General features: G+C 42.8%; 2 protein-coding genes across 2 annotated transcripts; one reads left to right on the top strand and one right to left on the bottom strand.

Annotated features, from left to right (window-relative positions):
- The first annotated feature begins 814 nt into the window (after positions 1-814).
- LOC133421945 (carbohydrate sulfotransferase 12-like) lies at positions 815-13,544 on the top strand. The gene is made up of 5 exons (XM_061711757.1): positions 815-881; positions 4,533-5,225; positions 6,545-6,697; positions 6,856-7,035; positions 9,639-13,544. The coding sequence occupies exons 2-5, from the start codon at positions 4,860-4,862 to the stop codon at positions 10,185-10,187; spliced, it is 1,248 nt and encodes a 415-aa protein (XP_061567741.1). The 5' UTR covers positions 815-881; positions 4,533-4,859; the 3' UTR covers positions 10,188-13,544.
- A 2,460-nt stretch (positions 13,545-16,004) lies between these two features.
- Positions 16,005-25,622, bottom strand: c1qtnf6a (C1q and TNF related 6a). Its single transcript, XM_061712281.1, has 3 exons — positions 25,405-25,622; positions 21,118-21,322; positions 16,005-17,473 (listed from the first exon to the last, which is right to left on the bottom strand). Exons 2-3 carry the CDS (start codon positions 21,311-21,313, stop codon positions 16,920-16,922), a joined length of 750 nt encoding a protein of 249 aa, XP_061568265.1. The 5' UTR covers positions 21,314-21,322; positions 25,405-25,622; the 3' UTR covers positions 16,005-16,919.
- Positions 25,623-26,580: the final 958 nt, after the last annotated feature.

Below are 26,580 nucleotides of genomic sequence, written 5' to 3'. Positions count from 1 at the left end.
GAAATTACGAAAAAATAAAGTCATGATGTAATGAGAATAAAGTCGTAAAATTACGAGAATAATGCCGCGTTCCATTTACCTCGGAAATCGGAACTGGGAACTGGGAATGGCAGCCTTCTTGGAATGGTCACTCGGGGGTGGTGAAGCTTCTCCCACTTTCCCAGTAGGAAATCCCACTTCGAGGGGCGTTCCAGTTGAAAATTCCGACTGGGAACTGGGAAATTCCGACTTCCGAGGACAAATGGAACGCGGCATAAAGTCGTAATAGAATAAAGTCGTAATATTACGAGAATAAAGTCGTAACATTACGAGAATAAATTCGTAACATTACGAGAATAAAGTGTTAAATTATGAGAACTAACAGGAAGAATGTGTTAAAATGTTGAATATTGAGCATCTTGTGAAATTATATTTATAATATATTTAATATTACGATTTTATTCTCGTAATTACGACTTTATTCTCAAAATATTACGACTTTATTCTCGCAACATTATGTCTTTATTCTCGTAATTTTACGACTTTATTCTCATATGATTATCACTTTATTTTCGTAATTTCCTTTTTTTTGTATTAGTTTGGCCCTACTCCGTCGTAGTTTTTGCAGGTAGGCAGAAAAAAACGTTATTTTCAGCACACTGTTCCAGTGGGAGGGCGGAGCAGATACTGTGTACATAAATCATCCCCAAACTGAGACATATTATGTTGGAGATGACCCAGAAAAGTGAACATTTCCCCTACAAGAGCTCACGGGGCTGAAATCTCGCCCTGCAAACTCTCGCGATGCGCTGCGCGAACTGGCTCCAATCAGCGAGGAAAAAGCGGCTCTCATCGGACTGAGTCTCTCAGCTGACGCGGCGCTGGGGACCGAAAACACCGAGGTGAGCTCGTCTCCATTCCCCGACTCACGCTTTATCAACAAAACATCTCCAAACTCGCGTTGCATGCTCATCTCTCCACTTCTCCATGCGCGTTTTGTCCAACACGGAGAACTTGTCGGACAGCGTTTGCAGCGCCTGGCACTCTGACAGCGCCGAGCCCGCGGCGTGCAGGGAAACTCGCTGCTTTCTCCGCTTTCTCGTGGGGGGTTTTTGCACGTTTTAACTGCCGCACAGGTCGGCTCAAAGCGCTGGTCCGCGGGGGGAGAGCGGGTCCAGCTCAAAGGCGACATTGTGTGCTGGTCCTGCACCCGGCGCTGCTGCGGACCGGACGGTGTTTCTGTCAGCATGCGTCCCTGCGGGCGACCTGGGAGGTGACGGTACGACCACTATGTGAGGGGGGCATGGGGGGCAGGCGAGGGGGTTTCTGTGCTGGGGTGCACGCATGAGCATGTCTGAGGGGACTACCAACTCAAACACTCAGAGGACCAGGCTCTCAGAGTGTTTTCCTGAGTTGAGTGGTTCAGATTGGCAGGAAACTGTGACATCACAGACCCAGATCAGAGTTCCCTCTAGGCCACGCCCCCTTTTGGGGTTGAAACTAAGCACTGTAAAAACAGAGCTGAGGGAAGAGCGTTTGACCCGGGGGTGCTGGACTGAAATGTCCTGCTAACCCAATAAAGAGACAGATATTTAAAGAGGACCTATTATGGCATCTAATACCTATTTTAAACAGGCCTTGGATGTCTTAAAAACAAGCTTTTGATTGTTTTTGCTAAATAAATTAGAAATTCAGCCTCTGGGCCATGTCTTTATCATCCCATTCTCTAACCTCATTATCTATGCGGGGTTCTGAGTGGGCGGGGCTATGATAATGAGGCTCTGTTCTGATTGGCTGCCTGACGCGAATGACGCGATACACCGCTACGAAAAAATGGCGGAAGCTCCGGCCGGCGGAGTTAGTTGTGGCCGTGGTTTCCCGCATCGCTCCTGTCGTTACGTCACGACTGGAGCAGAATCTGAACAGCTCGTAGATCCACATCACACTGGACGGCTCATCCGGGCGGCTGTACAGACACTGCAGAATTTGGTTGCTTTCCTCCTTCTCTGAGTTGGCAGGCTGAGGGGAGACCACTTTATATGTGTTAAAGCAAGAAAAAACACGTTTTTCCTAATAGGTCCCCTTTAAATTGTATAAAAAACTTGGACACTTGGATATTTGAATGTTGGGCAAATCAGAATGAGTCGGAATCAGAATTTTTGCCAAGTAGTTTAACACGCACAAGGAATTTGTTGTGGTGATTGGTGCAATACAAAAGAACAAATCATATTACAGGAAAAAATGTACAACAAGTTGGTTCTAAAGTGCCGGAATAATGAGTCTGTAGAAAAAAAATATACATGAGGTGACCTGGGATGTTAATGTGACGCATAAAGTCAGGATTGGAGTCTTTACGTTAATGTAACGTAGAGTGGGGTGGGGGGACAGTCCGTGGTAGACGGGGAGGGGGGTAGAAAGCGCAGTATCAATATCAGCCGATCATTGGTGTGCATCAACCAGGATGCATAGTGTTATAAAATACAACCTTATCCCGCATTGTCATTCTCCAAAACTACTCAAGACTGTGCAAACGACTCCAGGGATGATCTTTATCTTCTCAAACCCCCGTGATTCCTGATAAGTTCAAGTCTCACGTGGCGTCCGCTGCTGTGAATCATTCTGGTTGATGAAAGTGCTTTCACAGAAGACGCTGTGGTGCGGTTGAGAAGCATCCCAGATTCCAGTGTCCGCTTTGCTCTGTTAAAGACGTCGGCTCTATTTTGCCGCTGGACTCTGGGTCCGCCATGACAACTTATACAGAGCAGATTGAGCCTGCAGGAAGTCAGGCGTGAGATTGTTTTAGACTCAGAGAATCCTGTGGATTTTCCAAACAAAACCCTGCTAGAGAGTTCTGACTCGTACATTAGCATCGCATTAACTCGTGGAGGTTGTGGTTCAACGGTTCGGGGGCGTTTTAGGAGAGATTTGAGCCATGTATGAGGAGAACTTCAGGTTAGTCATCCAAAAGCTTGTGGTCCTTGACACCGCTCATCCTATTTGTTTATAACATTTTAGAAACAAGACAAGAGTTTTTAGCATATTACTGTGCAACGCCCACTTGATCTTGAACCCTGCTGTGGGTAAATTGTCAGTTTGACATACACAGCTGATTAGGCAGCGCTTGGAGCCATCTGCTTTTGCACGCTCCCAGGAAAACTGCACAACGATCCCGCCAGGACTTCTGGGACTGAGGCTTTTATTCGACCAGGGTTTGCTTCTCACGGCTATAAACACGAGCAGTGTCGAGCCTAGAAACTGCTGTGTAATGCTTTGCTCTCCAAATGATTTGAAAAGATCTTGGTTGTTAGATCTTATTATTTACTTGGTTTAAAAGAGAGTAAAAGGAGAGATTTGTGGCTTTAAGGCTCATTAATACTCCCTTACGTATGTAAATAGGCACGTCTGTTTCAAGCATGGTCTGTTTGTCTTTTCTAAAACTTGTCAGTTTACAAAGTCAAATAGCCCCGTTATAATACTTTAATTTGAATGTCTTGTAGACGTCTAATGCAAATGAGAAAAAGGCTTACGTGATTAAATAAATGCTGTTTCACCCAATCAGTGGCAGAGGAGCTCTGTTAATGAATGTGTTGTGGAGGACTGAGGTCTGCTGCCTCTTGAGACGGTTTTCCGTGTCAATGGTTCGCTCTTGGCTTCAGGAAAAAGAGAAAATAATTTGAGGACTGTTGCACGAGGGTCTAAGTGTGTTGGAGAGGAAAAACAATTCAGGGAGTTTGAGTAGGACCTGAAAGAGACGGTAGAGGAGATTGAATAGCCTTGAGTGAGATGAAATGTGATGTGGATATACCGTTTATCACAGGTAGAAACTCCACTCACTGGATCTGCTTTAGACTATTTTAGGTTAATAGGTGTATTTTATGGGCACAGAGAGCTTCATTGTGTTTTCACTTACCAGTTGGGTGTGTAAATAATGGTTGGGTGTGTAAAATACTTTATAAATGTGTATTTTATATACAGAGGGGCTTTTATAGCCGTAAGAGTGCTTGTTATTAAAGGACTGTACCATCATTCACAGTAAGGGTGGTCTGTCCAGGACATATTGCTTTGGGTGTGCTGATTTTGAGATATTTCACAAACCCTTGTGATTTAGCTGCTGGGAGTGGGAGTTAGGTCAACTCCAAGAGCTGAAGGAGAAATTCACGGCATGCATGGTCATAAATTGAGCCCAATAAAGTGTAAAACTCGCAGAGCCTCGCTCCCGTTTTCTCCAAGAATACCTGAGGTTGTTTAATTCAACCATAGTTCTGTGTGCTTTTGCTTGGAAGCGTGGCCATTTTCTAACCAAAATGAAATGATTACAGTTTAAATTTTAGTCATTAGTTAACCGGTTCGTCTCGGTTGTGAAGATCACGGCGCCAGATTGCGGTTTCTGTTGCAAACACGGGCCGATTCAGTGCTCCGGTTATATAATGGCACATGTTGTTAGTGTTTTCACGCATGTAAGTGACCCAAGCGTAGAATCTGATTTCAAATTTGAGTGATTATCCAGTTCAGACGGTTTTAAAGGTGCACCGCTGTTTTCCCTCTGCGTGTAGGTGCTGCAGTTGTGGACAAGAGGTGACTGGCCACGTCCACCCTGTGCAGCATCCTCCTGCAGCGCTTCACCATCATGACAGGTCTAATTCTGCTACCAACTCTGCTGAAGCTGCTGTCTCTTCACCGCCATGGCGCTCCCGGACCTTGACTCTGTTGCCATGGTAGCCCTGTAGCACGAGGCCCGTAACTCCAGCATGTTGCCCTGTTAGTCACATGTAAAAGATCCAGGTATCTATTTCAATTTGCTGCCATGGCAATGCTGTGGAGACGCCCTTTAAAGTCATAACTCTGTTGCTATGGTAATTCTGTAGCTAGCAACAGTCGCTATGGGAACATCCAGGATGTTCCGCATCTTTGTGGTCCTGGGCTCTGCCTTCATGATTCTCCTGATCATTATTTACTGGGATGACGTCAGTGCCTCCCACCTCTATCTGCACACGCCGGTGTCACCGGGTCCAAGAGTCCCGCATCCTCCCCCGCAGCCGCAGCCTCACACCTCCCGGACCCCGTCCTTCCTGTCGGATATCGACGCCTTCGTCAACCAGTTCCTGGAGCCGGGGACCGGGGAGCCCACCGACACGGTGCCGCCCGACACCAGCAACCAGTCGGAGAAGGCGGAGGAGCGCTACGTACCGCGGAGAGAGTGGAAGATCCACCTGACGCCCGTGGCGGCGGAGCTCCGCGAGAGACAGGTCAGCTTCACTACCGCCTCAGGAGAGTTTTTTTCTTTACTGGCGTCAACCAGACCTCCCTTGCACGTTTACAGTTAGTCCAAAACTGCTTGTCTTTTAACAGGAACCCGCAAGCATGATCACATCACCCCTATTCTGGCCTCCCTTCACTGGCTCCCTGTCTCTTTTAGAATTCATTTTAAAATACTAATGTTTGTTTTTAAGTCACTAAATGGGTTGGCACTAGGGGTGTAACAATATATGGTGCCACGAAATTTCGCGAAACAAAAACGTCACAATATGTGTCGTGGAGGTGACAAAGAGTATCGCGATATTGTGTTATTAATATTAATCTATTGTGTTGACTAGTAACGCACATCCGACCACGCGTGCCGGCCGCCCCTCGACCCGCGGACCAAAATCTTACTACGCTCAGAAGAAAGTAGTCCCGTTTTGCGGTCCCGATCACGGGAAAATATTTGTATTGTATGAAACTGAAGATGCATAATGCAAACCTGACATTTACTTTTAGTTCAGTTTGTGGAAAATGGTTGGCCTGGCTTTCTCTTTAAAACTTAAACAGTTATAAAGCATTACAAACTGTAACAATAGGGCAAACGCAGAGTATTGTTTTGTATTTTGTTTTGTATTTCAAATAAAATAAATTTTTTTCCAGTCATATGTTCCTCATGCAAGATTGTTAAAAAAATATTGCTATAAAATCGTATCGTTATCGTGACGTCAATATCGTGTATCGTATCGTGAGATTAGTGTATCGTTACACCCCTAGTTGGCACCAGAATACATCTCAGACCTCCTACACGTTTAACTCCCTCCAGGTCTTTGAGGTTTCTACTCAGTCACGTCTTGTCGTTCCCAAAACTAGGCAAAAAACCAGGGGCGACCGGGCTTTTTCAGCAATAGCCCCTAAACTCTGGAACGAGCTTCCTCCCCACATAAAAATGGCCCCCACACTCGAAATTTTAAAGTCTTGTCCTAAAACTTATTTTTATTCTTTGGCTTTTAATCCAGCATGAGAGTTGTGTGGTCTCTGTCCTGTCTTTTATGTTTCTGAATCACTGGTTGTCTGTGTGGTGTATTTTTATTTCATGCTTTTATGTGCTCTTATCTATTTTACTCTGTTTTTAGTTTTTACTATTTTATTATGTCTTGCTTTACTCATTGTGCAGCACTTTGTTAACCTTGTTGTTTTTTTAAAATGTGCTATATAAATAAAGTGGATTGGATTGGATTTTAGTCCCGACCGTACATCTCTGCAGTCACCGCAGCAAATATCTGTCCAGTCGTTCCTATTTGATGTGCCATTGCCTCGTCCTCAGGAGCAGAGGCGGCGGATCCTTCGGGAGCTTTGTGCCAACGACAGCATGGTGTTCCCCGGCAAAAACCGCTCATTTGATGACATTCCCAACAAGGAGCTGGATCATCTCATCGTGGACGACAGGCACGGTATTATCTACTGCTACGTTCCAAAGGTAGGCCGGACGCGTTCCTCTGCTAATTGAATCACTGTGGGGTTGTTGTTTTTCCTGCTGTCACACTGTCGGACACGGATCATTTAAACAGGAGCTTGTCTGCCTGCGTTTGTTTGTTTTTTCTGTTCGGTAACTCGGGGCTGTCATTTAAACTTCAGGTAGCGTGCACTAACTGGAAGCGCATCATGATCGTTCTCAGCGAGAGCCTCCTGCAGGACGGCGTTCCTCAAAGGGACCCCCTGGCCATCCCCCGGGACCTGGTGCACAATAGCAGCATGCACTTCACTTTCAACAAGTTCTGGAAACGCTACGCCAAGTTTGCAAGACACCTCATGAAGGTCTGTTGTTAATCACACTAGGGCTGGGGATCGATTCAAATGTCAAGAATCGATTCGATTCCGATTCTTAAGATTCAGAATCGATTATCACGCTTTGATTCGATCCGATATTGATTTGGGTTACTGTTAATAAAACTGTTTTTTCAGCTGTTGCATGAATTATATGACTGTAGTTATGCAATAATACTAGTATTATATTGAGATTCAACAGCAAGTATTGGCAGCTAATGATGCTGTAAGGACCAATCAGCTCCGAGAATGCTGATAGAACTGCTTTCAGAAACATCGTGTGAGTCAGAATTACCAAACAGATCCAGGGCAGCAAACAGAGTCGTATGAAATCGGTTTTATTTTTTCCCCATTTATGAGAATTTGGTTTTTAACATTTATGCAAATGTAACCCCAAGACAGTATATAAAGCAAAGAAATATAGACAATTTATGCAATTATAACTGAAAACTTTAATGTTTTCATACCTTTAAACATATTTAAAGGCAAAAACATGGCACCAGTTATTCTCGTGTCCAACAAAATATTCCTTTTTTGGGCATAAACAAAAAAGTACCAAAAGTTGTAATGTAATGATGAAATTTTATTATTTTTTTTTAAATCGATCTTTAGACATATGAATCGATTTTTAGGAATTAATATGAGAATCGATTTAAAATCGGAGAATCGATCTTGTCAACACAGGCCTAAATCACACCACCTCTTTGACTCCAGATGTGTGTGTGTGGTGGTGGGTTTTTTCTTTTTTATTAAGAGCCCGTTTTTTCTCATTGCTCATCCGTCTTGCAGCCCGATGGGAGCACGCACGCACGCACGCACGCACGCACACACACACTTCTGACGGTGACTCAGTCAACCGACTGCTCTCCGAGGCTTTTCTTGTCAGCTGAAGACACAGGAAATGAGACGTAAACATGCACACAGCAGGAGACGTGTATTTATAAAAGGGCAGAGGGAAGAAAGAGTTTGTCCAGAACACAAATGAACCAAAGAAAAGATGACAAACACAGGTGGAGGATTGGGTTAGCCGCCCACGTGACCCAGATATCTGTCTCGCTGAGAGATCCTCCGAGAGATGCAGATGCTGCGTTCACTCGTACCGATCAAGTTCAGACGTTTGAACCTGCTCATTTCAACTGTATGAATGTAAAAACACACCAACAGAAACTAAATCAAATCCAACTTTATTTAAGAAAAAGAAGAAAAATCCACGGCACTCTTCTTTAAATATAAAAAGCCTTTATTTGAAATGGCTATTTCATGTAGAAAATTAAAAAAGTGGGTTACAGCCCACGCGTTTCGGCCACAGCCTTCCTCAGGGTCCAACTTTATTTAAATAGCACTTTTTAGTAGAATAAAATGCAGCACAAATAATTTAACATTAAAAGCAGATGGATCTGCCGACTCTCCTCCCCAGCAACCACTAATCCCCATCAATGATAAAACATGATCGAAGATTAAAAGATATAATAACGTGCTGGTCAAACTAGTTGGTTAGTGTCTCGTCTCTCTGTCACTGGAGATTAAAAACAGAAGATTTACCCGTTTATCCTTTTTTTTAAATTTATCCTAAAGCATTAAAGTGCATCAGAGAACAGGTTTTTTTTAAACTCTTCAGATTAAAGGGTCTGGTAGTGCAACAGTCTGGGTTTATTCTGGTTTCAGATGATGTATCACATTTCTGAAACCTCTAACCTCGTCTGACGATCCAGTGCCACAAGTTCCCCGGTTTTCCTCATCACGGTCTGGTTTTTTTTCACCCCCCATTGCTGACACCAGTGAAAAACGGAGGCTGCTTTCTGTTTGCTTTCAGTTCAGCCACGTTGCCTCTTTTTTTAGCCTCACAGAAATTGGTCATGTTCAGCTGTTTGAGTGTCGATGCACTCACAGACGGGGGAAATCAATTTCCGGGGGGAGCCTGATCGGTGCCAGATTCCCATCACCAGCCGAACCATCAAAGCATCCCTGCTTCTCTCAAACGTCTCTGCTGGAGTTGGATAAGAAACAGTACGATATTGTTCTCTCAGCCCCAACATCTCTCTGTTCTGAGGTTTTATGTTTCAGACATGATCCAAAATGTCTGTCTTTTTAATTTTATAGATCCAACATTTAACAGAAGTGAAGTCAGAACAGTGATTCAGTATCGTCTGCAGGCGTATTTCCCAGCAGAAGCTTGGAGCGTGAAGTGGTGACGTGATGGATGTGAGGGAGTTGTCACGTCTTCAGTGTTGCTCCAGCCCACCGAGGGTTCGCAGGTGTTTGTGTTTATGGACGGCTCCGTTCAGGTCAGGTTCAGGTCCAAACGAACCGGGTCGTTCCAAAAACCCGGGCTCAGAAGTTTTCCAGCCGTCTTGCGGCGGAGTTACTGCTCTGTTTGGGATCATTGTCCCGTTTCATGACCCAGTTCTGCCGGAGCTTTATCTGCCGAGCAGATGGCCTCACATCGGTCTGTTTATTTGATTTAAAACCTGCTAAGGAGCAGATTACTTTTTATTATGTCCCGATACGTAAAAAACCTTAAGAATTAAAGCAGCTGTGCTGCCGTTTTCCACGTGGCTGAATGTTTTTCTAAGGTTTTGAATCCGTTTTCTCAGGTGAAGCTGAAGAAGTACACCAAGTTCCTGTTCGTGCGGGACCCGTTCGTGCGTCTCATCTCCGCCTACAGGAATAAGTTTGAGATGCGCAACGAGGATTTCTACCGACGCTTTGCACAGGTCATGCTGCGTCGCTATGCCAACCAGCCCACACCTCCTGCCTCCGTGGACAAGGCTTTCGCTCAGGGCATCCAGCCTTCTTTTTCTCACTTCATCCAGTACCTGCTGGACCCCGAGACGGAGAAGGACATGGCCTTCAACGAGCACTGGCGCCAGGTGTACCGACTCTGCCACCCGTGCCAGATCCAGTACGACTTTGTGGGTCACCTGGAGACGGCAGAGGAGGATGCGGAGCATCTGCTGCGCCTGCTGCGGGTGGACAACGTGGTGGACTTCCCCTCGTCCCACAGGAACCTCACGGCCAGCAGCTGGGAGGCCGACTGGTTCAGCACAGTCCCCGTGGAGACGCGGAGAAAACTCTACAAGCTCTACGAGCCCGACTTCAGGCTCTTCGGCTACGACAGGCCAGACTCCATCCTCAACGAGTGATGCTTCTTTCTTTTCTTTCGCCATCACTGACAGATGTTTTTGTATGTAATGAAGTAACGCCACGCGCCACAAAAAGGTGCGAGTGCCGACCTCAGATAAGAGAAGACAGCCTTGCTGGATTTCAACATATCACGATAAGGGGAACAGAGACGAACGCGCTTATTGCTCGGGGCTTTGCACACGTTTTCCCCAGCGTTTTTTCTGCTGCACTGAACGTGCACAAGATTAAGGACACTCCATCATGTACGGAAGCACACGGATGACTCGTCGCCACGATCCATTAACATTCTCCTGCTTTCAGATGAACAGAAAAAAACACTCACACTTAGTGTGTGCTTTTTTTTTTTTTTTTTTTGGTCCCTGAAATGTTGCACATTCAGCTAGTTTAAACTCCACGGTTGAGTTGTAACGGACTTCAGAGATCACAGGCTTCAGATGTCTGAACAACTGCACCACGGAGCCCAACAAGTGCTTGTTCGCACACAGAAACTTCTAATTTTTACTTAATAACACACTTGAACATGCAAGTGTCTGGGAATTAGATTTTAAAAAAAAAGAAAAATGATGGATGTTTCTAAATAATGTTTGATTTTCCTGAGCGGTATTTAAGTGCAGTGTTTGCTAAGCATGAAAGGGATTTTAATGTTTTGAAATTGCATATTGAATAGAGTCGGCAGCAACAGAAGCAGAGTTTTATACCTCAAAACCTGGAGACGCGTTGCATGAAAGATGTTTAACAACAAACATTTTTTAAAAAAAGAATCAGACCTATTTGAAATAAATTCAGCATGCAGAGTTTATTTTGACACGGTTGTAGTTGCTTGCTTTTTTATTTTACACGGGTTTGTAAGTGAACGCGCTGCGGCGTAGCTTCAGCGTGCAGAATTGCAGCAGCAGCTCGGCTGGATTCGTCTCGGCTTGTCTTTGAGACATAAAACTGGAGATTCAGCATTCTTCTGGTCCCCAGCTGCACGTGTTCAGGTGCAACCGTGAACTTAATCACTTTTACAAAGGGAACTGTTTTTGTTCTTGGTTTTTTGGTTGTTTTTTTTTCCAATCGTATTTTGTTGCCATCAGAATTGAAACTTTTGTTCTTGTGTTTTCTCACTCAAAGTTAAGATTTACTTACAACAGTTGAGGCTGTAATGGATCAGCTGAATATGTTTTATTGTTTAGTGGCAGCATTTTCACAGCCTGGTCAGCCATGCTCATTCTTTTCCTCTTTGATAATTGAGAATCTGATTTCAGGTTCACCTTTTTAAAAGGAAAAAAAATGTTGATACAATTCTGAATCCATCTTGACTGTTTGAATAATTGCTCATTGTTGCTGTCAGTCCATACAGTCCCACCCCCTTGTGATTGGCTCGGTACGTTATGTACCGGTGGAAATGGCTGTAAATAGAAGGTGCCAGATCCATTTGACCCACGTACGGCTGACCAGGCTGACATTTTTATGAGATGCACTGTATTTGTAGCGTTACTTGAACCCAACAGAGACTGTTTCTGCATGTTGTGAGGATGCATAGAGGTTGGTTTGATGCTTGAATATTAAACACTTCTAAAGCTGGTGCAAAACGAGACCACAATCAGTATTAGTTTAAGGGAAGACGTGAAACATAAAGGTTGGATCATGTTGGCGTTACATTGAAATCAATTAGGTTTCTTGATTTATTTGAGAAAATAGTGCCTTTGGTTGCAAAAGTTTACACAGCAAAAAAAAAAAAGAACTATTTTTGTAGGACTTAGTTTTTACTCATCACAACACAGTGAGAGCTGTCTGAAGCCCCAGTAAGTTATATTTGATATATTGGGACTTGTTTATCTATGGTGACCTCTATTTGGGACCAATAGGGAAAAAAAAAATGAAACCCTTAAGCAGAATTTTAAGGTGTAATTTGATCATTTGTACGATGTCTTTGATGTTCTCTCCAGTGTGATTGTGTTCGGTGGTTTGAAAGTGCGTCCACTCGTCCTGCAGGATTTCTGTGTGGGTCAAACTGTGATGTCAGATGTGCTCTTTGCCAAATAATTGGAATCATGGAGATTTATCCATGTTGCGTTTGTGTTATCTCAGTGACTTCTGTTTAATTTGGATCATTGTGGAGTGTCGTCTTTAAATGTACAACCATTTGTATGTTTGTGTTAATTTTCCCTCCAAATCAAAATTTTTCGGATGATGCGGTCGATCAGCCTACCCACCTCACCAGTGTTTGTACCGTCGAGTACAAGTCCAGTTGTAATTTCATCTTTTTGTGTTTGTTTTTGTTCTTTGTGAGTGTCCAAACTGTCAGAGATGGTCTGATTTTGTCTGTTTTACTGTCAAAGTGCCAAGAAATAGATGTAAAACAAACCCAGAGAAACAAAATAATGACAATTGTTTGTAAGTTTAAAAAAAAAAAAAAAAAAAAGCCCATACATTTATTTCTTGGCGAAATAAAAATGATGAGTAAATGCTGCTTTTGCAAATGGGAACTTCGTCTACGAGGGTTAATGATGCTTCATAAACGCTGATGTGCTCTGATGTGACCTGTCGCCACGGCAACAGTCGTGCATGAAAGAACAATCTGTGTCCTACGTTTTGACCTCATCCCAACTGCATATTATAGTGAGAAACACGCCAGATACTTCTCAGATGTTTGACCTGGAACTCATGAGAGAAATAAAGGCTGTGAGGCATGAAAGGAATATTTTAGTCCGTCTTTGCGAAGCGCCTGTATCAAATGGATAAAAGCAATTATTCAGTGTCAATATGGATCATAAAGATGTCATACAGGAGAATTATTTCTCTGTGATAAGGATTAACGTGAAAGCCCTCAAAAATGAGAACAAAGAACGGCGTTAAACAGCTTCAACAGAAGAACAAGGCAAGAACTAATATTTGAAATGTAGATAAGTCAACTTGGCACACATACGGCTGATAAATATTCATGGCGTGCATCACAGGTGGGATCAGCAGTCTAATTTTAGCTGTTTAATACTCCTTGTAGCATCCTCAAGGTGTCACTGTGTTCATATTTATCTCAATCTTTAGTCGGCTATCGCTCCATCGCTCACAGAAATGGTCCTTTTTTAACAACACAGTTGGCACAACCCTCTGTATCGCGTGTTGACTATGTAAGCAATAGTTTGGGCCTCCGTGCGTTTAAAGTGCAGAGGAACGGAGCGACTTGGAGGCCCGGGGCTTAAGATGTTTACGTAAGAGAGAAACTTTGGTTTCATTTTGATCCAGAGCCTCAATGATGACTCAGAGCTGCACCGAGGCAGAACGTTTCAGAGGAGACATCATTCCCACATTCCTGGTCAACGTCCTGCTGGCTGAGCAAATCCAAGCTACAGATGTGGATGCATTAGGAACAAGAATGATAATGAAGGGGAAAAAGTGTTCACCATTTCAGCTACAAGTTAAAGAAAATACTGCAATAAACAAGTTAATTGGGTATATACAGTTAAATGAGTGATCATTTTGAGAATGGATGGTGGCAGAAATACTTAGGCTATTGAAAGGAGAGTTGAGTTTTGTTATAATTGAGTTTCCTGAGTACGTCACTTGTGCAGTTCTTCACTCAATCTGCAGAGTTGTTCTGGCCTGCTTTTTAAATTCTGCTTTGCTTTCAGGACCTGAGGTGCAGTTGAACCAAACTAACATAAAACGCTCTGGTGACGTTGCGAGCGCCAACGATCCGTCCCCAGGAACCAATAAGAGCTGCAATTCCTCCACCGACCACTGGGGGAAGGCTCCAAAAGCAAGTCATTCTCCGTTGACCTGCAACTTTACCAGAAAGAAAAAGCCTCCAAAGTGCCGTTCTGAAAACCTACGGGTGACATCAGAGGGTCTGCCCGGTTCACACGCTGCATGGTTCCTCCCGCGTTCTCCAGGAGTTTCATTAGGCTATGGCAGGGGTCGGCAACCCGTGGCTCTAGAGCCATTTCGACTTTTTTCTCGAGATTGTATTTCAACATTAATCTCAACATTTCGACTTTTTTCCCAACATTTCGACTTTTTTCTCGAGATTGTATTTCAACATTAATCTCAACATTTCGACTTTTTTCCCAACATTTCGACTTTTTTCTCGACATTTCGACTTTTTTCTCGAGATTGTATTTCAACATTAATCTCGACATTTGAACTTTTTTCCTCAACATTTCGACTTTCTTCTCGACATTTCAACTTTTTTCTCAAAATTGTACTTCAACATTAATCTTGACATTTCAACTTTTTTCTCGAAGTGCATAATGAAAAAATAAATCTTCCCCCAGTTCTAACTAATATAGATTCATGCAGCATGTGTTGCCTTCATTCTAAGGCTTATACAAGACTTTTCATTTTTTGCGGCTCCAGACATATTAGTTTTTTGTGTTTTTGGTCCAATATGGCTATTTCAACATTTTGGGTTGCCGACCCCTGGGCTATGGTAACAAAACCTGCTGCTCTCTGATTGGACAGCGAGACTTTTAAATGAGTTGTCGGCATCCAATCAGCTTGAGGTAAAAAGACAGAACCTGAGTTTTAAGCAGCAGGGGCGGTGATTTAAAGGGGATCTATTATGAAAAACAAGTTTTCTCTTGCTTTAACATATATAAAGTGGTCTCCTCTCAGCCTGCCAACTCAGAGAAGGAGGAAAGCAACCAAATTCTGCAGTGTCTGTACGGCCGCCCGGATGAGCCGTCCAGTGTGATGTGGCTTCTACGAGCCGTTTAGATTCTGCGTCCGTCGTCATGTCACGATAGGAGCGACCACGCCCACAACTAACTCCGCCGGCCGGAGCTTCCGCCATTTTTTCGTAGCGGTGTATCGCGTCATTCAGGCAGCCAATCAGCACAGAGCCTCATTATCATAGCCCCGCCCACTCAGAATCCCTCATAGATAATGAGGTTAGAGACTGGGATGATAGAGACATGGCTCAGAGGCTGAATTTCTAATTTATTAAGCAAAAACAATCAAAAGCTTGTTTTTAAGACATTCAAGGCCTGTTTAAAATAGGCGTTAGATCCATAATAGGACCCCTTTAAATATTGATGGTTGGGACATGTCCCTGCCAGTAATCTGAGTTTGCAGAACTGTCCCTATCAATATTTCAGCATGCTTGTTTACACTGTCTCCCAGTGACAGTGTTTCCTCACATGTGCTCTTACATATTTAAAGGGTTTAGGTTCGCTAGATTTCAGCCGGCTGCGTGAAATCAGGCTTTATGAAAGAGTCTGTCAGGCAGGATGCGGCGGGCACTGCGCTCCACTCCGAACCTGCAGAATCATGATTCATATTCTATTTTTCTAAACACTTTTTTTCCCTCTCTTCACAGTAAAATGTGCTTTTCAAGTGATCAGTTACCCTGGCAACTCCCAACTGTCCCAAGTGTTATGAAGGGCAGTGATTTTCTGTCCCCAGCGGGCTCTCAAACGTGCTCCTGGTCTGGTAATTCAGTGGCCATTCCCCTGCAATCAGTCATCTGCAGGTTCACTGTCAGATGAAATGAGTTAATTCTGGGGTGTTCATGTATAAATGTATGATTCGTATCTGAACCCAGGAAACAGCACAACCCGCTGATGCAGAGCAGCGTGTCAGAGAAACAAATGCGTCGGGGCTTCAAGGTAAGGTGGAAATACTACATTAATCCATCAAAAATAAAGAAAAACCCCAAATTCGAGTTAAATGCTGGACTGTAAAGGGCCGACTTCCTCCTCGGTCCCGAGTCAAGCACTTCCCGCAGGGAACTGCAATTTCCTGCTTTGTATCTTAAACGGATGCTAACGGAGTCACTCCTGTTTTCTTGGTGCCTGGGTTTGACTCCGCTCATTTTATTTACCAACAAAAATATCTTTTACACAGCAACTTGAATTCCTCTGAGACATTTATTTTAGAGTAGCAACGCTGGATTTGCAGCTACAAACTCTGGAACTGCTCGTGAACGTTGACGTTTCTGAAGCTCAACATTTTATTGATGTCTTTTATAATCCACATGTTACACATTATGTTAGTAAGGCACAGTAACAGATCTGGATTGATATTTTGGATGATAAATACCCTCAGACTTGGTGAATATGAAGTCATAACAGACAGCTACACTGCAAAAAACTGTTGAAACAAGGCTTTTTTTTTTTTTTACTTTTCAAGAAAATTGAAGACTATTTGCAAGTTTTAAGATGTAGTTGCTTAAAATTAGACCATTTTGAGTAGATTTATGGAACGTTAGACTCATTTCTAGAGGGACTGTTTCTGCAGTGTAGTTGGCAGAAACACTCAGGTACAAGCAGGTGCTCTGTTTTTTCCAACAACAAAGAAAAGTCTGCCGACCAGCGTGGCACGTAAACAAAGAAATGATGAATGAATTATTCAGCCAATGGAAACAGCAGCAGACTGCTGGCCATGTGCTCCAACCAGCACACACGACTGCACGATTGTTGTTTTTGCACGACTACATGTTACCTTATTCATCATGTTTCCAGTCTTTGTCCTCATCTAATCCATTTCCTCATGACTTTGGCTTCATCTTTGACGCGCGGTACCAGTGGTACCAGGAAGAAAGAAAAAGTGTCCACTTTCAGATTTCCATTTTCCAGGACATGAGTTGAAGTTTCAGACTGTGTCACTTTTGCGTTGCTTATTCTTCAATTGCATGATGAGTGTGAGATAACATTTAAAAAAAAAAGGTTAAGATGAAAGAAGAATTTTGTGTGGAAGTGATGTTTATTAGTTTTTTTAAACAGTGTGTTATATTCACCAGCCCTGCGCTCTTAATTGTCCCCCTCATTGGGTTTGACGAGGTATCCGTTGAAGGTGATATAGATGTCTACGTCGTCGCTGTAAATGGCGTTCTCCCTCTCGCGCTTGTAGAGGCGGACGTACACCTCGTCGCCGAGCTCCAGCTGCAGCATCAGGCTCTGGCTCTGCATGATGGAGCGGTCGCTGGGCTGGGCGTACACGATCACCCGCTCCGTCTCGTTCTGCATGATGTGCACGTACGTCTCCTTGAAGTTCCAGGTGTGAATGTTGACGTTGAAGAAGTAGATCCCCGGGATGCGGCAGAGGAATTTCCCGTCGAACATGTTGAAGTGGCCGTCCAGGTTGACGAAGACCGTGTCGAACACCAGCGTCTGGTAGACCTCCAGGCTGTGCAGGGACTTGCGGCGGCCGACGGAGAAGGCAGAGTACTGGGCCTTGCAGGGCTCTCCCGGGAAACCCGCCTGACCCTTACTGCCCTGTGGACCCGTGGGTCCTATAGACCCCGGAGCGCCTTCTAGTCCAGCTTTACCTGGGGTCCCTCTGTCCCCACGGTCTCCTTTGTCACCTGAGAGACGATATCAATAGGTCATAAGATCACAGATGAAGAAATGACAGTAAACATTGTGCAGAAACCTTTAAAAAAGCCTTTTTTTCCCATGACATAAAGCTGTTAAATCCATGTTTTGTGGTCATCTCTTGGGTAAACGCAAGCAATGTATAGTTGTGTGCAAAAGTTCACACTCTTTCCTTTAATCTTATGCATGTATGGTTATTTTTTGTGTGTAAACCAGGGGCGAAAATCCCGGGGGGGACAGGGGGGACAAGTCCCCCCCATTAGTAAAGCTGTCCCCCCCTAGAATAATTTGAGACAGAATTAATAATTTTGGAACAATGCAGTAGTATTTAGTAGTGATGCACCAAAATGAAAATTTGTGGCCGAAACCGAAATTGAAAATAATAATAAACAGTAAAATCTCATTACACTTAAAACAAGACTCATCACTGGAAAAAAACAACAATTTTCACCTGTTTCAAGTAAATTTTCACTTAAAATAAGTAGAAAAATCTGCCAGTGGAACAAGATTTATCTTCTCATTACAAGCAAAAAAATCTTGTTCCATTGGCAGATTTTTCTACTTATTTTAAGTGAAAATCTACTTGAAGCAGGTGAAAATTGTTGTTTTTTCCAGTGATGAGTCTTGTTTTAAGTATAATGAGATTTTTTTTAACTAAAAATGAGACATTTTAACTAGAAATAAGACAGATATTCTTGTTAAGATTGTGGGTTTTTGCAGTGTATTATGTCAGATGTGCTGTATTATTGCCACCTTCCACCTAATACCATTGTTTTGTATTACTCTAAGAAAGCTCTTCTGCCTGTTTGCGAGATAGAGATGAAAATGTCAAAATGCTGTATTAAAGGAAGGCTAAAACTTTTATTCCTTGTCCCCCCCTGGATTTATTCTCTAAAATTTTACTGTTTATTGTCCCCCCCAACTATGAAACGGGATTTTCGCCCCTGGTGTAAACTCTGATCTTTCATAAGAAAGAACAACAGCTCCACCAGTTAATGTGAGGAAGAGAGAGAGATTGATATAAATAGATGTGTCTAGGATGACAGGGCTTCCAGTGTCTGTTTTAAAGGGAGTAAATAAATCACCCAAGGTTGCAGGACCTGAAACTGACATTAATAATAATAATAATAATGTATGTGTGTGTGTGGTGATGAGGTATCCATTGAAGGTGATATAGACCTCTACTTCATCACTGTAAGTGTTCTCCCTCTCTTCTCGTTTAATCTGACCCAATGACGTCCTCATGTGAACTGGTTTCTCATCATGCACAGCTGTCTTTGTCTCTGATGTGCAATTAAACACCCAAACACACACGAGGGGGAGGAACAACGTTACCTAAAAACCACACACTGGATAAAAACAACTGGATGAGTCGGCTTCTGGACGATTTTCAGTGTCCTGGGCAACAGCAGATCTGACGAGATATCTTGGAGTGTTCGACCCGGCTGTAGCGTGCAGGCATTCAAAGACATCCCAACGCACTGCAGATGACAGTCGTACTCACTGAAATGTCCGATCCTGGCACAGAATTGTGGGAATTCTCTTAATGAGACGGCCGACGTGCTGCAGGGTTTTAGTCGGCCACTAAGCTAAGCCAACTCACGTTTAGAGATCTCCACCACAGAATAGTTTTGTACCATTCAGTGAAATTCTCCCAGCGATCTCTCGGCTCTCCATTGTTTTACTAACAGAAGGTCTATTAAATGACAGGTCTTTGCAGCCAGATATTCGTGGTTGTGCATGAGGCTGAACTCGGTTACCACAAGTCAGTTATTTTAGCTTCGCTTGGAATTTGACTTGAGGACTTTCCCTTCATTCAGCAGATCCAGTTCTGTTTGTTATTCCAGAAATAAAAGCCTTTTTTTCCATCCACTGTGTAGACAAGTGAGTCAGATTTAGTCAAATGTTGTTTCTTCTTCACCATCAGCTGATCTGCTTTTTTTCCCATTCAGTTTTAGTGCTTCTTTTTGCTTTTTGTCTTGCGTTTGCATTTCTTCACAGCTCCGTGTGGAGCGTAAAATGTCCCAGTGTCTAAGTTTTACACAAGTGAAACACAACGTATGGAAAGCTTTAGGTATCTGGCAAAAAGATTGTGCATAAACAACACGCATGAAACTGCACCGAGTTTTCTGCATCCGGCCTGGAGAGTCGTTGCAGCTGAGGTATCATCATGACAGGCCAAGATCTAAAGAAGTCCCTGAGGTCCAGGGAAGAAAAGACAGTAGACGAGCAAGTCTGGTAAAAAGGTTTGGAAAATAGTCTCAGACTTGTGAAATAAGAGTCATCCGCAGTCTGTCCTGGATATCCACTCAAGAGCTGCTCATCTGGTGCAAAAACAAGCCCCTAGGACCTGTTAGGGGTGGAGACACGGGAGCATCGCTCCATGTGAACTCTGAGCGGTCCCTGTCCTGTCCTTCGTCCAAGAGCAACGGTCAGATCATAGTGGATGCAGTTCCAAGCCCAAACATCTCTATGGACATTACCATTTGGCACTGCGACCCCTAAGAGAAATAAAGCTTAGAGAAGGAGAAGAAGAAGGCGAATATTGACATTTTGCTGATGCTAATAAATCTAATGTTAATTAATCTCGTGCAGTGTATCATGAAATGTGTGGGTTTGGAAGTATTTGGTTGCTAGACAATAAAAAGGAATATAAAACTGGTGAATTGCATCATGAGTTTTGAACAATGGGAGACGTTTATGGCCCATTTCTGATAAAAAACCCGGGATTACTGCTGCTGAGGTGCCAAAGTGAAACCAAAACTTCTAGACTTCCGTCCATTTGTTGTTATCAAGATTCATTGATATACAATCAGAAGAAGTTGCACTAATTTGACTTGAAAAAGGTGAAATGGAAATAAAAACATCTTTGTTTAAACCGAACATCGAGACAGAAGAGAGTTTGCTATATTCACAGCAAACTAAGCAGTTTTCTGTAAATATGAAGGAAAAACGCCAGACCTTTGAGGTCCCTCGGCCACGGTAACAGTAGACGTGAGAGGTGCAGCACTGACACTTTTCACGGAAAAAGATCAGACGAACTGAGAGGGGTGGGGGGGGGTTACTGCATCAAAGACTGTGAGAAGGGAAAGGCTCAGCAACGGGCAGGTCATGTTGTGGGATGAGTTAAAACTGGGAGCACATCCAAGAAAGTCTTGTAAATTGGTATTTTTCTGTGAAGAGCTGTGCAGAACATCCTGTAGTTGCATCTCATCTGCAGGCAGAGTTCAGGCAGGTCGAGTCTGCTCGGCCAGCTTCATGAAAAGGTCTTTTCCCTGATGAGAATACATAAACGATGAGGAGAGGTTGTTTGTGGACTTTGGCTCAGCTTTCCAATGACCTGGCCGGTTTACTGAACATGACTAAACAAGGAGAAAAGGCGTTTTTTTCTTTTACCTCTACAGACACACACACACACATCTGTGGGAACGTTGCTTGTTTTCATACATAAACCCAAAGGCTCTGAAATTACAGCTCCCTCCAAATTGTGACATTATGAAATTCAGTTCCTAGCGTAGAAACTGGCAGTGGTGGATGTGTGAACCCTTTTAAACAGCAAGAGAGAAGCTCTGCTGCCCAGACTGCATCTGCTCCAGAGTGACAGGTCTGGAAACTGAGTGGCTGCTCGTCGCACCTTTCAGGATGGTCATGTTGATGTAGGTGCGGATCTCCGGGACCACGCTCAGCTCGCCCATCGCCGGCTGATCCCCGCTGCCCTCTTCTGGCCCCAGATGATCACAGCAGCGTGTGCAGGCCCCGGGGAGACCGCTGGAGGGGGGCGCCATGGCAACCAGGGCCGGGAGCAACAGGAGGAGCAGGGCAGCCAACATAACTGTGTTCTGGAGGAGGAGGGGAAACACATCATGACTTGGACATCAGGGGCCAAATTCACCAATATGTTCTTAAGAACGATCTTAAGAAATGTCTTAAGATATAAATTAAAGGAGTTCATAAGAAAGTTCTTAAGTGCAATTCCTCAATATTTTCTTAAGAACCGTCTTAAGAACTGTCATTTCTTACGAATTTCTTATTTTTCCTACTTAAGAACTTCTTAAAATATGGCTGTATCCGAAATGGCATACTAAGTACTACATGCTGCATACTGCATCAGCATGTACTGTATACTGCATACTAAATGAAGGATTCAGTACACCGCTCCAGCAGACCGTTCACACAGTATGCAGCCAAGTATCCCAGAATTATGTTATATTATATTTATAATATTCTTCTTCTTCTTCTTCATTTCATTATATTCAGTCGATGCACCTGAAGCGAGACTTCACTACACCGATGCATCGCTCCACAATATTGCGGGCTTTTGTTTGTGCAAATGTGTTGAAAAAGGTGATATTAGAGGCTTACCTTTTCACAGAAGAAATTTTAAGACAGGTCAAGGTTGTCTTAAAGTTAAGAAGAAATTCAAGAACAAATTTGAGAACTTTTATTTCAAGAATTCCCATTTATTCTTAAGTTTAAAATACTTAAGAACTTTTTTGGAGAATATGACTTCTTCTCTTTTTTCTTCTTAAGACTGAACTTAAGAAAAAAATGACACTTTAAGAAGATTTTTTTTCTTAAGAATGTTTTGTGAATCCGGCCCCAGTTTTGGACGTTTGAAGTTATTTCTGCCAGTGGAGTGAACAGAATCCCAATATTTAACCCGCTGAGACTCAATCGATGGGACTAGTTCATGTTCATATCTTATGGATTTCTTTTTTTCAGACAAAGTTCCGACTTCTTACCTTCAGACTAATAACTAACTCCACTCTGAAGGTAAGAAGTCGGAACTTTGTCTGAAAAAAAGAAAACCATAAGATATTTATCTGAAGACATGATGAACACAATACAACCATAGTTCATGTTCAGAAAAGGTGGAAAATGGAAAATTACAGAAAGCACAGAAGACTCCAACACAAGTAGAAAACACATGTTCTGGTGACGTCATTCCCACCATAGGCTGAAGGAAAAAGGTATGACAACATAAGAGGCACTGTGCAAGGGGAAAAACGTTAACGCATGCTTTTCTCTGGGGGTTTAAATAACGCACTGACCTGGTGCTTAAACACTCAATAAAATATAGCCTTAAAAGAGACTGAAGTGAAAGTCAATGGGGCTGTGCGATGCAACAAAAGAGAGTAAATCACCTGCAGAATGACCCTGTGAAGGAGAGGACTGTTTCAGTAAAAAAGCGGTGGCTGTCTGCCAAAGTTTATGATACAGTCTCCCAGTCCGGCCAGAGGAACAGTATGTGCTGCTGCGGTGATGATATGTTGCAGCTGCATCCATAGGAGACGCATCCTTCAAGCACAACTGGGCATGTGGATGTTTGAGCCTCATTACATACAGTAAAGATAAATAAATCAATAAATAAAAGCACAGACACAAAGTTGGCTCCCTCTTTAGCCTGTAACACTGTAAGTCTGAACTTCCTGGAGCCTGTTCATCCTGTGAAGCTGCAACGGGAACTTTTAATCAATATACAGCTGAGAATTGTGTTCTTATGCAAAACAGCATCCACTGATGGGGTTTTAACCCTTTAATGCTATTCTGCATGCGTGATTCATTAATTTCTCAGACCTCTGACCCCCACTGTGATGAAAACTAAATATAAAAACACATAAACTCACCTGCTGTATTCATAATGATAGGAAAGATAGTTGTTAAGGAATGGTTCAATACAAAATTGAAAGTTTTTTTCATTTCAATATATAATCAACACTTCATTTCTTTAAAAAAAAGGATGTTTTTGGGGTGTTATTTCATGTCAGCCATTAAACTGTGTAAATATTTTCTTGACATCTGTAGACAGATCGGAGATACACTTGTCTCAAAAGGTTTTCTTCAATGTCAAGCTGACGAAATGAACACACAGAGGTGCAAAAGGATGACAAAGAGCCACATTACTGCTAATACACCCAAAAGTCTGCAGTGAAACAGAAATCTGGTTTGTCAAATGTGTCTCCACCCGCAAGAAGTTGCACTCGGGGCTCCCCAGAGCTGTCATTATGGATTGATCTCGTTCAATATCCAACCATCGGTCACACTCCTAATTGAGCCAGTATGAGAACTATGGATTAAAACAGGAGCTACAGACTCTACGGTTTTTTGGCAAGTTATGCTGAGATATGAAAACAGAGGTGAAGCTCCTCTTTCCCTCAGGAATGTCCAACGGTTAGTTAGAGAGATTCACACTTCTTACTTTCTGATCCACATTGGAAAACTATCCACGCTTCTGCAAACCTCCACACAATTTCTTATTTTTTTCTGTTAATGGCTTGCGAGAGCACATCTGCAGCCTCAGCTCCTTGTCACTGAGTCGTAAGAGACTGGGACAGTCTGGGACAATCAATATGCTGTTATAACAGGATGCAGTTCACTGATAAACATCCTAAACACTGGTTAGACTTCAAAAAAACGAGGCTCGTGGTGCGGAGGAGACATAAATCATTGGTTCAGAGAGCGGCGTCCCCATGAGACTGATGAAAACAGCTGTGGAAATGTACTAATTAACCTCTGGATTCATGAGCAGCGGCGTGTCTCCGGAGGAGGATCCATCTCCAGCTGGCAGCCCCAGCCCTCGTCTCCAATTACGTCCACACACCACTGGTCTCATGGAAAAGGCTGAGAAATACAACTGCACTTGCTTCCATACAGAGTTTGAGCTCTATGGAGTCATGCAGCAATTCCTAATTCATACAGTATTGAACCCTTTATGGCCTGATACTTGAAATAATGCACAGAAAACTTTTTATTTGAAGTGTTGCACTCACTGCAACGTGCAATTATGTAAATATCCATCTGTAAATATCCGTCAGTTATCTTTTTTATATACTAGTATTTCTTATTATTTATCTTTCTTATTATTATTATTATTATTATTATTATTATTATTATTGTATACCAGTTTACTGTTTATAGTGTGTTATTATTACTGTGTTATTACTTTGACTTTTTCTATTGATGCCTCTTGTTTTTGCACTATCCCCTTTGCTGCTGTAAACTGCAAATTTCCCCTCTGTGGGACTATTAAAGGTTTATCTTATCTTATCTGTTGATGGTGTATTGAAATAAAAAAAAATCGTCTTTAATAGTTTCCAAAGAATACATCTTTTGTATTATTACAAAATGCATTTGGTAACTGTATTCATTTGTACTAATGATCATTTTTATTGTACAAAACTTTCTTTTATATTTATTTTAAATGGTGCATCTGGCATTACAGCGCATTTCAGACTAGGCCTGTCAGATTGTCTATGTGTATGGTAATGTCCTATAAACAATAAAATAATAAGTGTATCCCCATTATTAGTTTCTGACAGTAAGAAGGAACATGTGGTTTGGATTGTAGGTTAGTTAAGAAACCACATGTCAGTGCAGTGATCTGTGCATGTGTGTGCTTGTTTCCGGCTGTAATTACAAGAGTTTAACTAGTTCTTGAATACATCTCATCTCAAGTCTGACAGGGTTACAGTGACCCAGAGGATGATGAGACGTGTTTCCAGCTGCTCGGTCTATGCTCAGTCACAGTAAACAGTCCTGCTGCTGCTTCCTCTGACCTTTCAGTCAAAATATTCAGCATGGGAAAAACAAACTCTCCTGAGAGCTGCAGATGCATGCTCAAGTATGTGTTACATGGGTCATTCACCCACTGAGAACATTATATAACCACTTTTTTCCTTCTCCCACGAATGATTTGTGGAAAACTTACAAAAACAAGGAGAATTGTGCAACATATTTATAAGTGTTTGGAGGTTGCTGTGCAGTAAAAAATGGTATTAAAACGCCAAAGCTCTTTCACACGGTCACGCTCCGGGATGCCCTCCGGACAAGCTGATCCATAAATATTTCTCAGTCATCACTAGTCTCAGCTCTCATCCATCCAGCAGCTCTGCACTCACATACTTTGATGTGAGAGACTCACCTCGGATCTGCAGCCGCTTTAATCCGCTCAGGAGGGCGCACACGCAGCCTCCTCTCTCCGTCTCTCCGGAACACTGGCTCCAATCCTCTGCTGAACGGAAATCCCTCTTTTTGCTGATCCCTCCTTCATGTGGACTCTGGCAACAAGGTGATTATGAGCGTTGATGTGACGGGACCGTCTGCTGGGACAGCCCGCTGGTGCGTAAACGCTGATTTATGGTACCGCGTTAAATCGACGCAGAACCGACGCACAGCGTATGGTGTGCGTCGCCGCGTAACCCTACGGCGTATCTGCGTTGGTGTAACGCGGAACCATAAATCAGGCTTCATTGGAACAATACTGACGCTCGCAAAACTTGCGCACCTGCAGCAGCGAGGGAAACTTTGCAAATAACTCCAAAGTGTCTCAATTAAGCACACAAGTCCCAGATCAGATCAGACAACGTGACTTTGCAGTTTGGTAACATCACACACGTAAACAATTGCTGGGTAAAGGACGGAAACCCCCTGGCACGCCCCACTGCCACGCCCTTCAGTGGAGCTATTTTCCTGCAAGAAAAAGAGGAAAACTAGAGGGGAAAATGGGGGAAATGCACTAAAGAGGTGGTTATGCACACTGGGAGGATTTTGAATGATTATATTACAGTTTTTCCAGACTTTATCAGGAATCTTCTGCTTTGCTTTGTGGGTGTTTTTTTTGGAGAGGGAGAGGCAGAAATGTGGCCACAAGGAATAGAAATGAAAGCACAGGGGTGTCTTCAAATTCAGTTCAAACTTAAAAAATTTGCGTTTATTAATCCTCGAAGCAAAATGAATGATTGCAGTAGTCATGATTTAAGCTTCTTCAAAGAGTGGAGCTTTATTGCTCTGGGCAGGAAGGAAACCTTAAACTTAAATGTAATTGAAGCAACTGCGTGGGGCAACCTCCTTTAAAGGAGTTAAACCTGGGCCTTTCAGTGATGACTGATGCCAGTTGATAATCATAATAATAATAATAATCTACTGCTAATAATTAGCAGTATATTTGTGTCTCTTGTCTTAAGAGACTGAAAAGTATATATATATATATATATATATATATATATATATATATATATATATATATATATATATATATATATATATATATATGGCTCATTGTAGCAACTATACACATTGCCAACAACAGGACTTGTTG

This window comes from Cololabis saira, chromosome 21 (genome assembly GCF_033807715.1).
Source record: "Cololabis saira isolate AMF1-May2022 chromosome 21, fColSai1.1, whole genome shotgun sequence".
Lineage (NCBI taxonomy): Eukaryota > Metazoa > Chordata > Actinopteri > Beloniformes > Belonidae > Cololabis > Cololabis saira.
The sequence above is the reverse complement of the archived record's forward strand: the minus strand, read 5'-3'. Positions and strand labels throughout refer to the sequence as shown.

Coding starts and splice junctions, on each gene's coding strand:
- LOC133421945 (XM_061711757.1), top strand. CDS start 4,860: ATGGGAACATCCAGGATGTTCCGCATCTTTGTGGTCCTGGGCTCTGCC. Junction 5,226..6,544: donor CGGAGCTCCGCGAGAGACAG/GTCAGCTTCACT, acceptor CCTCGTCCTCAG/GAGCAGAGGCGGCGGATCCT. Junction 6,698..6,855: donor TCTACTGCTACGTTCCAAAG/GTAGGCCGGACG, acceptor TTTAAACTTCAG/GTAGCGTGCACTAACTGGAA.
- c1qtnf6a (XM_061712281.1), bottom strand. CDS start 21,313: ATGTTGGCTGCCCTGCTCCTCCTGTTGCTCCCGGCCCTGGTTGCCATG. Junction 17,474..21,117: donor CAACATGACCATCCTGAAAG/GTGCGACGAGCA, acceptor ATCGTCTCTCAG/GTGACAAAGGAGACCGTGGG.